Genomic DNA, 13,525 nt, shown 5'->3' with positions numbered 1-13,525 from the left:
ATAAATATAAATAACCACAGCCCTTCAATGGCTGTTCTTTGCCCTCAGGTAGAGTCCAAATATCTCAATGTGGCCTAATAACCCCCCTGCCCGCAAGCTATCTTCTCTTGCCATTTAGAACACACTGCAGTTCTCCAGATAAGCTAACCCTGCATCCCCACCCCTGCCACTCATCTCCACATCACACGCAGGTGGCCTCTGGAGAGACTTCTTGGACCCTGGTGGGCACAGCGCACCTGTGCCTCCTCACTACGCTCACAGCATCTATCACACCACTCAACAGCTCCGCTGCTTGGGTCTCCTCCACCGGGCCTGTGAATTCCTTGACGAGTGGGACTGTGTCCGACTGGTTTACAACCCCCAGCACTGTGCCTGGCACAAAGCAAATGCTGACTACATACACGTTAAAGATGAACATGAATCAGTTCCTCCGTCTGCGGCAGTGGGAACCATGGAAAAGCCAAACCAGGCACTGGAGGTCACTGCTGATTTGCACAATTGCACAATGTGGACTTCCAGCGGTGATTAGGAAACCACAAACCTCTGAGGTGCAGAAGGATGGAAAACCTAGAGCTGGAAGGTCATCCAATGACCCTCTGCTACACAGTCTAAAGAGTGTTCAAGTCAATTATGTAGGTCTGTTTATGATTATAAACAATATCAACATTAAGTGTATTTTACCTTTAAAACCTGGTTTTACTTTACATAAAGAAATTATACCAAAAAAATCACAATTGTAATAGCTATTAGATTTCTCCCTGGCCTTTCCATTTTTTAATCCGTATGTTTGTGTTTCTTGTTAAATAGCTGTAATCATAGCATATGTAGCTTGCTAATTTAGTGCTATTCTGTATAGTTTTTCCCAAGTGGGTACACAGTCTTCATATTCATAATATTAATGACAGAATAAATGCCATCAAGTAAACACACTGTAATTTTCTTAATCATATTTAGGTAATTTCTAATCTTTACTAGTTTAAATCATGCTGTAAGAGATCCATAAAACAAATATATAAATTTTTTTTCTAATTAGGACACGATTTTTTCGCCCCTCATTTTAGAGGATTCCTTTGCCACTGGAAAGAACCTGAAAAGAATGCATGCTTGGGACACTGTCCACTTGAACAATATTAAAAGTAGTGGCTAGTGTAATTATGGAAGAAAGGGCTTGCAGATCAAAACACATGCCTGGTAGAGGAATGAGCAAGAAAGGAAGCTGTAAGTGGTGATGGAGAAGACAGAAGGAGGAAAGAGATGTTGCTGAAATACAGGATAAGCAGGAATTCAGACAGGCAAGGTCCAAGTGGAACATGTTCCTGAAGGGCCAGAGAGTAGCAATTCTAGAGTCACGCTCGGTTCTCAGACAGTTAACTAAGACTCTACCCTGCAGCTGTCCTTGCTCAGAAACAGGACATCCCAGGGGTGAGTGGACCATTTGACATCTCAGAGCACAGCAGCTTTTCCAGCAAGTGCTAGGTATCCCATATAAACATGAAAGCCATGACTGACAGCAGAGGATTCTGACCTTTTTCTAACACCTGGGGGATGAGAAGGCAAGAAGAGGAAGAGCAAACAAGGGGAAAGTGGCTGCCAGGGCAGAAAATTTATTTAGGAGGGACACTTCGGGGAGCATATCTGAAGGAACAGTAGAATCTCAACCTACTCTGCCATGAACATGGGTCACTCAATGCCACCTCCTTGCCCCCAAGTCCAGACCTTGCAGGGACAGTTCAACTTCTGCTGACAGCCTGGTTCCTCCCTCAGCTTCCTATCATGAAAATTGGGTTCAGCACTCAAATAAATGTCATTTCTCACACAACTCTCACCTTCTGTCGTTCTTGTGCTAACCTCAACAATTTCCTCATTCCACTTTCACTGTCAAAGAATAATAAAATCCTCCTTGGTAGCTCATTCTTAATTAACATGCTGTTTTCTTTTCCTCCCGTCCTAGAAGCACAAATCCAGCTCCAGTGGAAGGCAAAGGGGACCTGAAGTCTCCCAGCGAACACAGAGCTGTAGTCTCAGGTCATTACAGTTCTATTTCTACCTATTCCATTTACCTTATCAAAAAATCTTAACGTTCACACATCCTCTAAGAAGCCAGGTTGCCGGGAAGCCTTGAATTCAGCAGAGCTTAAAAACCAGAGGAAAAAACTGGTCAACAAGTCATACTTTCCTGTTAGAAACGCCGTCTATCTCCTGCACCATCCCCCATCCCCATGCCTCTTCCGCGCCTTGTTCAATACCCTACGGAGACCCTTTAAAAACACAGCCTGTGCTTTCAGCAATAACTGACATCCCTGTAAATCCACGTAATGTTCAGGAAATAAATCCAGTGCTCTCTGCTGCCCGTTCAGCAACATTAATCTTACGATCAGTACCACGGAGCACCCTCCCCTCCCCTCCCTCCATCTGCTCTAAGTAGGGCAAGTATTTTACTCACGTTAATTGTTCTGACAGATGAGGATCAACCCTGCTTTAATCCATTTGCAGCCTAGCACTGGGTACGTTTATCTTCTCAAATGCTGTTAGAGGCAAGTACACTGGCTGTGGGGGACATGAGAGCTACTTCAGGGCAACGCTCTGTACTCTTAAGTGACTGACTCCTCTGTACTCTTAAGTGACTGACTCCTCTGTACTCTTAAGTGACTGACTCGACAGTCCTTAGAGAGGGAAGCAAAGGGAAATGTGTCCCCAAACTGGTTTAAGGTCTTTTGGTGGCCACTGTGGTTGTGTTTTGATCCTTTAAAAACAGTAGATAGCAGGATTTTATTAAATTAAGACAAATTATATTGATTTCTATTGACTTCTTTTCAATTGTTAGGGTGTCTTCTCATTTACCAATTAGTCATATGCAAGTTCTTTAAAAGACAAAAGGATACAGCGGAATTTCATCGGATTTTGCTATAAAATTCGACAACCCAATTAGGAACCGTGAGCATTTTGCAAGGGTATGCCACCTGCTTACAGGTCACACTGGGGAGCATCAGAACCAAGGCCTGCCAGTGTTTACAAGAGGATGGGCCTTAACTACAGGCACACCTGGGTTCAGATCCCAGCTCCACCATCTGTCACCTCCACACCCAGCCACCATGGATATAGCGAGTATCGAATGACTTAGCACATTTAACACCCAGCCTGATACTGTTCCTCAGCCGAGGGCTTTGGGTATGTCCCCTTAAGGTACTGTTATGTGTACCTAAATCCTGGTTTTAATTACCTGAAAAAGTAGCTTCATATGCTGTGCTAAATATTTCCTAGATATTTCTACTCCCACCCCAGAAGTACATCAAGGAGGATCTGTACAGAGAACGAATACAGTGACCTGACACCCTCCTTCTCCAATTTTAGGACATATGTAGCTGGTTACCCTGTCCTCCCTGAGCACTGTTTCCTCACTGGCATCTGGACTCCACTGGCCCATCTCCACTGCTTATCCCCCATGTGGTTTTGAATTTGCCACTTTCTCATTCCTAATTCCTCTGTCGATTGGTCTTATTTCTATTTCCACTTCAATTCCATCCTGTCTCCTGTGCTTTCAAGTTAATAACGTTATACATTTCAAGTTTTCAGTACAGTGTTTTCAGTTCAGAAATCCAGTGGACAAAAATAAATACGGTACGACTCAGATTTATGGGATGTAGAACAGAGAGAACCCATCTGCAAAACTCACTTACTACCCCCTCACAGGCAGGACTAATGATTTCTTCATCCTTCCCCTCACCCCTCTGCTTTCAACCCTGCTCAGCCTACAATGGTAAGAAGAAAGTGAACAGAGAGGAGAATATTCTTCTAGATTTGGGCTCTTTCTCTTTCAGCTTCCAGGTAAGGGGTGGCCCATGATCACCTGTTTAACAAAAAGTCCAATTACAGACATGAGAAACGCTTATGCTATAATGTGACTCCTTTTTTTTTTAAAACCATTTTTCAAACTGAAGTATAGTTGATTTACAATGTTGTGTTAGTTTCAGGTGTACAGCAAAGTGATTCAGTTATGCACATATATATGTAATCTACTCTTTTTCAGATTCTTTTCTATTACAGGTTATTATAAGATATTGAATATAGTTCCCTGTGCTATACAGTAGGTCCTTGTTGTTTACCTGTTTTATACATAGTAGTGTGTATATGTTCATCCCAAACTCCTAATTTATTACCCACCGCCCCCCCACTATCCCCTTTGGTAACCATAAGTTTGTTTTCTATGTCTGTGAGTAATGTGACTCCTTCTTACCCAAACAAATATATTTATACATTTGCACATACATTAGGATCTCAACAGTATAAAAAAATCCTTTTCTCTATAGAATAGAAAATATTAAAACATAAATGGTAAATATATCTGGATGCGGGATTTTAGGTTATTTTGGTTTTAGCATTTTTCTGATTTTCTGTATGTTACATGATGAGTAGAATTACTTTTCTAATCAGAAAAATTCTAATTATGTAAAGTCATTTATGGCCTGCCCATCCCCATTCAGCACCCTATTCTGCATGCCCTCTTTAACCCTCTTTACAACTTAATCTAAAATGATCCTGAGTAGCCACTTGCAATTTTGCAGAGCAAAAGCTTCGACTTGCCAAATTGATTAAATTATATTAATGTAGCACTGCCTTAAAACCTACATATATTCTTCTGAGCTACAAGTTTAATACTGAGACCAGTAAATGTCTACATGAACTGATGACACCCATTAAGAACAACTCTGTTTAAATCACCAGACACAGACAATTTAGACAGTTGCCAAATTTAGATAATTCCTAAAGATGGATTTTAATGGAAGCTTTGATTCCCAAGAAGCACTTTTCCTTGTTCTGCTGCTAACAAAATAAGGCTGGATGTGCACAGGCTTCTGTAAGACCCTCTCGGGCAAACTGTAGACCAGCACTACTTGTCAGAATACTATGGCCAGTCTTGGTATGTCCTGATTAGAATTTAGAAATGGATTCTGGTGAGCTACACTTTTACTGAGACTCAAAGAATTTACCTTGGCTGTTCTGTGGTTTGTAATAGTTGAAGTCAATATTTAAGAAACTAAAAGAGAACGTATGTACTCCAAAGACTAAACTGATAACATTCAGTGAAAATACCTTGAATCTCTGACTATGAACAGGAATATAAATGAGAGGATGCACTGGCCTTAGCTACCTTCTGACTGTGCACTGCTGTTGGAGAGTGGAGTCAAGTCCGACTTTACTCTCAGGGCCTCGGTTTTCTCAGCTACAGAATGGGATAACCAGTCCCCTGGAGATGATGCGGTGAGAGGGTGCATGTGAAGGAATGGAAATAATAAGAGTCACAAATGTAAGGGGTTGGGCTTACAGTATTCATCCCCAAAGGCAAACCTGAAACCAAAATGAAGATCATCTGCCTGGATAGTTCCTTTCTCCCCATGTAAAAGTCACAGTTCCAAAAACAAAATTGCATTAAAAACAAACAACAAGGGAGATATCACCTCACACCTACCATCTTTTTGATGGTAGTCAGAATGGCTACCATCAAAAAGAACACAAATAATAAATGTTGGCAAGGAGGTGGAGAAAAAAGAACCCTAGTACCCTGTTGGTGGGAATGTGAATTAGTGCAGCCACTGTGGAAAACAATATGAAGATTTCTCAAAAAAAAAAAACATAACAAAAACCCTAAAAACAGAACTACCAAATGACTCAGAAATTCCACTCCTGGGTATATACCTGAAGAAAATGAAAACACTAATTTGAAAAGATACACGCACCCCAATGTTCATAGCAGTATTATTGACAATAGCCAAGATATAGAAACAACCTAAGTATCCAACAACAGATGAATGGATGAAGAAGACATGGTGTATATATACAATAGAATACTACTCAGACATAAAAAAGAACGAAATTTTGCCCTTTGCAACAACATGGATGGACTTGGAGGTTATTATGCTAAGCGAAATAAGGCAGACAGAGAAAGACAAATAGTGTATGATATCATTTATATGTGGAATCTAAAAAACAGAACAAACTAGTGAATGTAACAAAAAAGAAGCTGATTCACAGATATAGAGAACAAACTAGTGGTTAGCAGTGAGGAGAGGGAAAGGGGAGGGGCAAGATAGATGGAGGGGAATAAGAGGTACAAACTATTAGGCATAAAATAAACTACAAGGATATATTATACAACACAGGGAATACAGCCAATATTTTATAATAACTATACATGGAGTACAATCTTTTACAATCGTGAATCACTATATTGCACACCTGAAGCTTATGTAATATTACACATCAATTACACCTCTCTGAAAAACAAGACAACAGTGGCACTGGTCCCTGTGCCGAGGAAGAGCGAGTTCTGTTAGCCGTGACTGCAGCCCCGCCAGCAGCTCCCTGCCCTGCGGCTGCCTGTAACAGTCACCAAGCGGTAGGGCACGCTCCCCACCAGCCGTGGCTCATCAGCGTCCTCTGTTCTTTCCTAACAACCCAGCCAGAGCCTCTCTGCAGCTCCAGGGCAGAACGGCCCTGTGCTCCGGGTCAGCTCAAGCGTCCTCGAGCGTTTCCCAGGGCACAGCCACAGCGCTCTTCCTCACCTAGGGTTACTCCTTCCCTGTCAGTTTAGTTTCTACACTAGGGGAGCTCCCCATGGCTGAAATGCTTTTAAGGAGGTCTTTATAGGAGAGAAAGGATGAAACTGCCTTACACACTATGCAGAATTTCTTTGTTCTATTAGCATTTACCGGATGGTTTCCGTGAAAGGTGTTCTAGCCTTCCACAGCTTCGTGTCTATTCTTCCACCAGAGCGCTCAAGCCAGACCCAGTGTTCCAGTGTGGTGAACTGGACACACATCCTTTTTCTAACTAGATGGTAAGTGATTCATTCAATACACACCTATCAGGTACCTCCTAGGTGCTAGGCATTCTGATAAGAATGGAAGTAAAAGATTGCTAAGATGCTCTTCAGCTTCAAAAGGTAAGGCCTCAGAAAGCTACACAGAGACACTCACATGAAAATATTAAAGCACCTGATATCTCCTTTCACTATACAACATCCATCATGGTGAACCTTTTTTTTTTTTTTTTGGCCGTGCAGGATCTTACTTCCCCCACCAGGGATCAAACCTGTGCCCCCTGCAGTGGGAGCGCAGAGTCTTCCACTGGACCACCAGGGAAGTCTTGAAGTTTATATTTACATGCCGGTCTCCATAGGTGGTGATGAGCTCCTAGATTTACCTGTTTCCAGCTCCTAGCACGATACCTGACACACAGTCGGAACTCCGTGCATGCTTCGCCCGTGAGGAGCTGACAAACCAGATAACAGAGAGGTGCATACTGAATAACCGTGCTGCCACAGGAAGCTTGTGTTAAGGGCCACAGTGGAAGTTCCAATAATTTATCACAAGACAGAAGACAGTTCCATGCAGTTCCCACTTGAGATGGTTTAGAGGATCTTACTGGAGAACGGGCATTTGCCCTAAGCCTGGAAGTAGGATTTCAACAGGCATGAAAAATGAAAGTTCGGGGGGAGGGAGTGTCCAGGTGGGCAGAACGGCTGAAGTGAAAGCATCATATCATTTACAGTGGGTACAGAGCTACCAGGACATAGGCTTTATGCAGCTGGGGCTCTAGATCTCCCAGTGGCCCCATCTGCTCCTGACGGTTACTGATTTAAAAGGTTAGAAGCTGCTCTAGTAGCCAAAAGGCAGGTTCCCTACACTCCTGAGAGAAAGGCTCTGACTCAAACTAGAGAGAGATTTGAAAAGTTTAAGGTGTGTGTGTGTGTGTGTGTGTGTGAGAGAGAGAGAGAGAGATTTTTCCTTTATAGTACAGTAAGCTTCTCTAAATTTCAATGTTTTCAATATATGACTCTTCAAATCTATCTTTTCTTTCTTCCTTCCTATAAAACGACTCTTAAAAACATTCCTTCCTTACTTAACTCAGAAGAAAGAAGAGTGCACCACTGCTGTTCGGCCCCTGACTAAGCAACCTCCCCGCCGCAACCCCCCATACCTCTCTCCTCAGGAGGGGCCTGGCTTCACTTCCAAATAAGCCTGGAGGGGACACTGCATTAGTGTCCCAAACGACAGTCCAACCTCCCCTGCACCGACAGGAGTACTGCATCCAGCACAGAGAAGGGCGGGAGTCTAAGCGTACCCACAGCCAGTCAGGCATCTGGAGGAATGTGCTGATGCAAAAGCCCCATCCTAAGAGCGCCACGCCGGGCCATCCAGACGGACGGGAACTATCTGGAAACTATGACTAGTGAGGAATGACTGTCGGGATTCTCTGAGGTTCTGTCTGAAGAACAACTTGGGGAGAAGGGGTGGGAGGTAAAGAACTACCATCATTTTGTTCCTTCCACCTGCTCCCTCCTCTGTCACCCCCTCCTTCACCCCCATCTCACAATTCCCGATTCTATTTTTCAGTTGTGCAAACTGAAGCCCACGGAGGTTAGAGTGACTATCCAAAGTCACAAAGCTGGTTAGCAGAATGAATGTCTGATGCCACCTCCCACCCCCCGCAAAGCTCAGGAGAGGAGACAGCTGGCACTTAATTTTCAGTGATATTCCAAAGACCTGTCACCTCTTAACATTAGAGTTTGCTCTTATAAGAGTGGTTTCCCACTTATTAGCACCATGTATTTGTTGAGATGAATGTGGATAATATCAATACTTTGGAAGAACATAATAGGATAGTTCAGGTCCTTAACCCAAAGCTCTGTTTCAAGTTAAGACAGTCTAAGAAAGCTACAACAACAGCTTCTAATTCTCTGCCACCCACTCTCCCACCAACACAATTAATTTTCCTTAACTACTAGGTATAATTTAACTTCTTTGTTTGGACTGGTTAGAAAGATGTTGGAAGGAAAATCAGACCAACTTGTAAAACTTTATTTTGCTAATTTGTGGAATAGCGCATGGCTTTCCTCTATAGCAGTTCAGTTTCTATAATCCTATAGGAACTGAGGTCAACCAGGCTTGCTTTTATTAAAAAATATCAAAAGAAGAAACAGACAGGTATAAGTCAAACAGATAAGTCTGCAACTGCAGAACACATAACCTCTGTGTAAAATCTTTACATTCCACTGACAGAGGTGTACTAGATAGCTGAGCACTTCAAACTCACAGCTCCAATTCTAGAATTATACTCTGAAATAGACAGACAGACTACCTAAACTTTATATACAGGACCCAGTGACATACACTGTAGCGAGAGAAAGAAAGAAAAAGTTATTCTGAGAACCTCTGTCTGTCTCCAAACCCAAATCTCATCTCCTCCACCTTTTAAGTGAAAGGGATAAAAGAGAAGGACGGCAAAGGCACCCAGGGGAGCCCAAGGGTGTCTAACGACAACATACAATCACATCTACTACATTAATGCAGGTCTAAAAACATGGAATAAATGTCAGGCCACAGAAGGCTGTTAACCATTCCATGTGTAAAGAGCCTTTCCACAATGGCTGCAATGTCACCTTTGTGAGAAGAGAGTGGGCATGAGGGGTTGAATTCCTCCCAGTATGGATTCTGACTGCCTAAGCTGTCTCCAAGATGAGGTCCCAATTCTCAGGCCGTCAGGGGTGAGGAGAGGGTGAGGAAGGGTGGCTGTATGAATGGAGCGGGTTCACTCTGGCAGGCAAGTCTCACTTAACGAGATAGAAGTCCTGGAGGGAACAACTCCTCTACAGACCTGAAAACCACGAGGAAAAATAAATGGCGCTAATACATGGAAGCAACCTAAATGTTCATCGACAGAGGAATGGATAAAGAAGATGCGGTATGTATATACAATGGAATATTACTCAGCCATAAAAAGAATGAAATAATACCATTTGCAGCAACATGGATGGACCTAGAAATTATCATACTAAGTAAGTCAGAGAAAGACAAATATCATGATATCACTTATATGTGGAATCTAAAAATAATGAGACAAATGAACTTCTTTACAAAACAGAAACAGACTCACAGACATAGAAAACAAACTTATGGTTACCAAAGGGGAAAGATTGGGGGTGGGGAGGGATAAATTGGGAGTTTGGGATTAACATATACACACTACTATATATAAAATAGATAATCAGCAAGGACCTACTGTATAGCACAGGGAACTCTACTCAATATTCTGTAATAATCTATATGGGAAAAGAATCTGACAAAGAATGTATATGTATAACTGTATCACTTTGCTGTACACCTGAAACTAACACAACATTGTAAATCAACTATACTCTAACATAAATTAAAATTTTTTTAAAATAAATAAGTAAGTAAATAAATGGCTCTGACTAGCGAAGGAGACGTCATGTCCAACCTGAGCTTACAACCTTGACCCACAAGAAGGGTCCACCACACACAGACCATCTATCTTGTTCTAAAAATTCTGGTTACACGATTCTAACATTCCCGGACACACAACTGCCCAACTCATAGGAGATGAGAAGCAGCAAATTAAAAAGCTAGACACAGCTACACAGATAACAGCAAGAACTGACAGCTGACAGAAAGGTAAGAAAGAAGATTATTTTAAAAAGCTAACCCATTTAAAAACTCAGCCGCAGCCTGGGGCAACCGAGAGGGACAACCGGCTTTACAAACTTCAGTCGCTCTTGAATCATTACCATCCCTGAGCATGCTAAAATAATTTATTACAAGTATAGGAGAGAAATATGGCTTGGTAGCAGAACATATAAAAGAGATTTAGGAAGTCTAGTTCGCACTAAGTTCATGGAGAATTAAGCGTGCCCGGGGCCACCTAGGAGCTCTGCAGTCTTAGGACACAGTAACACAGGCTGCATGGGGAGCCTCCCAACCCCACACTGGTCAGATCCGTCCATTTCTGGACTCCTTGTTTTGAGAACAAAAAATAAGTGTGCATTCAGACGAGAGGCGCTAGGACCCCGAGATCTGAAAATGAGTAATCTGAGAGAGAGATGTTGTGCCGTTGCTGTTGCTTTGAGGTGGAGGGATGATTTGGGGGTCTGGGGAGCAGGGCGCATAAACCCACTGTGAAGGACTGAGTGGGAGCCGCTGCAGCTGAAACGGGGTAGGGGTTGGGGGCTCCTGGGATTCTCGGGGGAGGACATTGACCTATGCTGCAAATGATGCTCTCAACGTTACCAGGGGTCTGACCACATCTGCACGGTGTCGCCGGCTCAGAGGCCCTTCTTCTCAAACTAGGGGAACCCGGAGTGTGGAGACGGTGTGTGCGCCAGTGGGCACGTGAAGCCACAACGTGCGTGGCTCTGGTGCAGGTGGGGTGGGAGCTTTACAGACTGGCATTCAGACATCCTGTCTGTGGTTTGCACAGTCTCCCTCCTTTGAGTCTATTTTAAATGTGAATGCATTTAACAGGCAAATATATTTCCGGATTTCCTGAAACCACCTGCAGCGGGCGTGGTGACAGTGGTCTAGAAGGGAGGGCAGCCTCCCCGCCTCGGCTGCTACCTTCCACAATTCACACCACCTCCTTTTAAACAAAAACAAATACACCTCCTAGCCCACTTCATTGACATAACCTACCCTGCCTGGCATTTGAGTTTGTGAAGCCTGCCCTAGAGCAACACTTGACTTGATTTAAACGTCAACAAGATACTTCTGTATTGAAGAGTGACATGGATATATCACAGAGCAAAGTAAAACACATGGGCACTTTTAAGAGAAAACCTCTACTAGCCCTGAGGTGGTGAAGAACGTCCAAGCTATGGGCTCTTTCAAGGGTCACCATGGGCTGTGCTCTGCTTCCCGAGGGGGGTCAGTTTCTCATCTTGCTGTGTTTCAGGGCAGTGGTTCTCAACCAGGGCCGATTTTGTTCCCAGGCAATATCTGGAGAAATTTTTGGTGGTCGGGGGTGCTATTAGCGTCTAGCGGGTGGAGGCCAGGGACACCCCGGAGCACCTACACTGCACAGGACAGCCCTCATGACAGAGAACTGCCTGGCCAGAGATGCTGAGGCCGAGACACCCTGCTTTAGGGGGATGTTTGAGAAGTGCTGGCCTGTAGGATTTAGGATATTTTGAGGATCCTCAACATCCAGCCCTAACCAGCCATCCCGAACGCATCTAAGCTTCCCTGACTTGTCCCCTTCCCTCCCCTCCTCGCCTGTCCGGGCACTACTGGTCTTCCTTCTACCCTTAACACGCTCAACTTGGCCCCGTCCTGAATGTATTAACACCACACCCTTCCATCCCTACTTATCTCTCAAGTTCACCCTCAATATTACCTTCTCCTAGAATCTGACCCCACGGACTCCTGGCCAACATGAGATTGCTTCCTTCTGCGTTCTCATATTTTAAAAATTAAAACAACAACAACAAAACAAAACACCACCTTGATAGCATCACAAATGTGACAACCTCTGTTTTGTGTCATTCAATTTGACTGTACTTATACCACCTCATTTAGAACTCACAGCGTTGCTGTCTGAAAGGCAACGAGAGCACGTATTTGTGAGGTGGTTAAAAGCCCGGGCTCTGCACCCAAGTGCACGAGGACTTGGGCTTCTGCACCGTCTCTCGTTGGCTCCCTGGTCATGGGCTAGTTTCTTCACTTCCTCTTTATGAAAAACGGATGAGAGAACCCTCAGGGGGCTAAGTTGTCATGACATCAGAACTTAGACAAGGGAGTCTTTGGCGGTCTGGGGATACCCTCAGGGCAGGTTCACTCCAAATCCCACAGCGATACTGGGGCTTTCTGTAGGAATCCCGTTTGCGCAGGGAGGGAGACAGCACCGGCTTGAGACACACCCTGTGTTCCCCAGAAACGGTGCCACCTGACCCCACGTTCGGATTCTTTGAGGATCCAAGAAGGCACTGAGAGAGTGCCTGCTCCTAAAATAGAGATTAAATACCCACCCACCTACGTCCACAGCCAAGAGCCTGGTTCCATTTGTGTGCCTGCTGTAGAATTCTTAAGATAGGTCTCCACGTTTTACTGCGACTCCTGAATACCATTCCGGGACTAACATCATTTAGAGTCGAAGCTGGTTGCGTAGACCTTGTCTCCCGGGTGGTAACGAACGCTCAGCAAGCTCCCAAACACCCTGTAAGTATCATTTAGTCCAGCAGAGAATGTTGTAATAAAACACACCAACAAAAGTATGTGCACCCATGACCAAAAGAGAAAAACCAGACGGACTCTCCCAAAGAGGTAAGTTATCACAAACGTGAGCCCCACCAGGTTAGGTGGAACCCACGTTACAAGCCGGCCTCCTTACAGCCGTATTGCATACGCAGAACAACGGGGGTATAAACAGATCAGATCTGGTGTGCGCCCCGCTCGAGCATGATCCCGTTATCATTCTAGAGATGGGAAAGGAGGAGCAAGTAAACCAAGCCATCAAGGAGCCTCTTTCACTCCCAGGGGTTTTGCAAAGGGCATGTGAAGGCGGCCACGCATTATTTCGAGTTAAGGATGTGGCGACCTCACATGGGAATTGAAATAACAGATATAGCTTGTATCAGAGCCAGTTTGTCCAGATTACACGCAAGCCCGTCCTTGTTCCTGGATGCCCCCATTTTCATTTATAAATTCATCACAGCCAAGATTGGATACTGTCAAGC

At 44.0% G+C, this 13,525-nt stretch overlaps 1 protein-coding gene across 3 annotated transcripts in view; it reads right to left on the bottom strand.

Moving 5' to 3' along the window:
* The window catches only part of MCC (MCC regulator of WNT signaling pathway), a gene marked incomplete at its 5' end in the record, with an annotated part of 423,545 nt that overhangs the window by 137,446 nt on the left and 272,574 nt on the right, over positions 1 to 13,525 (bottom strand). The window contains one exon of one of the 3 annotated variants that reach the window (XM_082375454.1): positions 7,978 to 8,154. The exons of the other annotated variants lie outside the window; for them this stretch is intronic. Within the exon in view, the coding sequence (XP_082231580.1) occupies positions 7,978 to 8,139 (162 nt within the window). Of the gene's footprint in view, positions 1 to 7,977; positions 8,155 to 13,525 lie in introns of those variants that run through there. 3 annotated transcript variants of the gene reach the window in all.

Source organism: Balaenoptera borealis (assembly GCF_965194805.1).
Source record: "Balaenoptera borealis genome assembly, chromosome: 2".
NCBI classification, from domain to species: Eukaryota; Metazoa; Chordata; class Mammalia; order Artiodactyla; family Balaenopteridae; genus Balaenoptera; species Balaenoptera borealis.
Note: the sequence above shows the minus strand (reverse complement) of the source record. Positions and strands in the feature narration are given on the sequence as shown.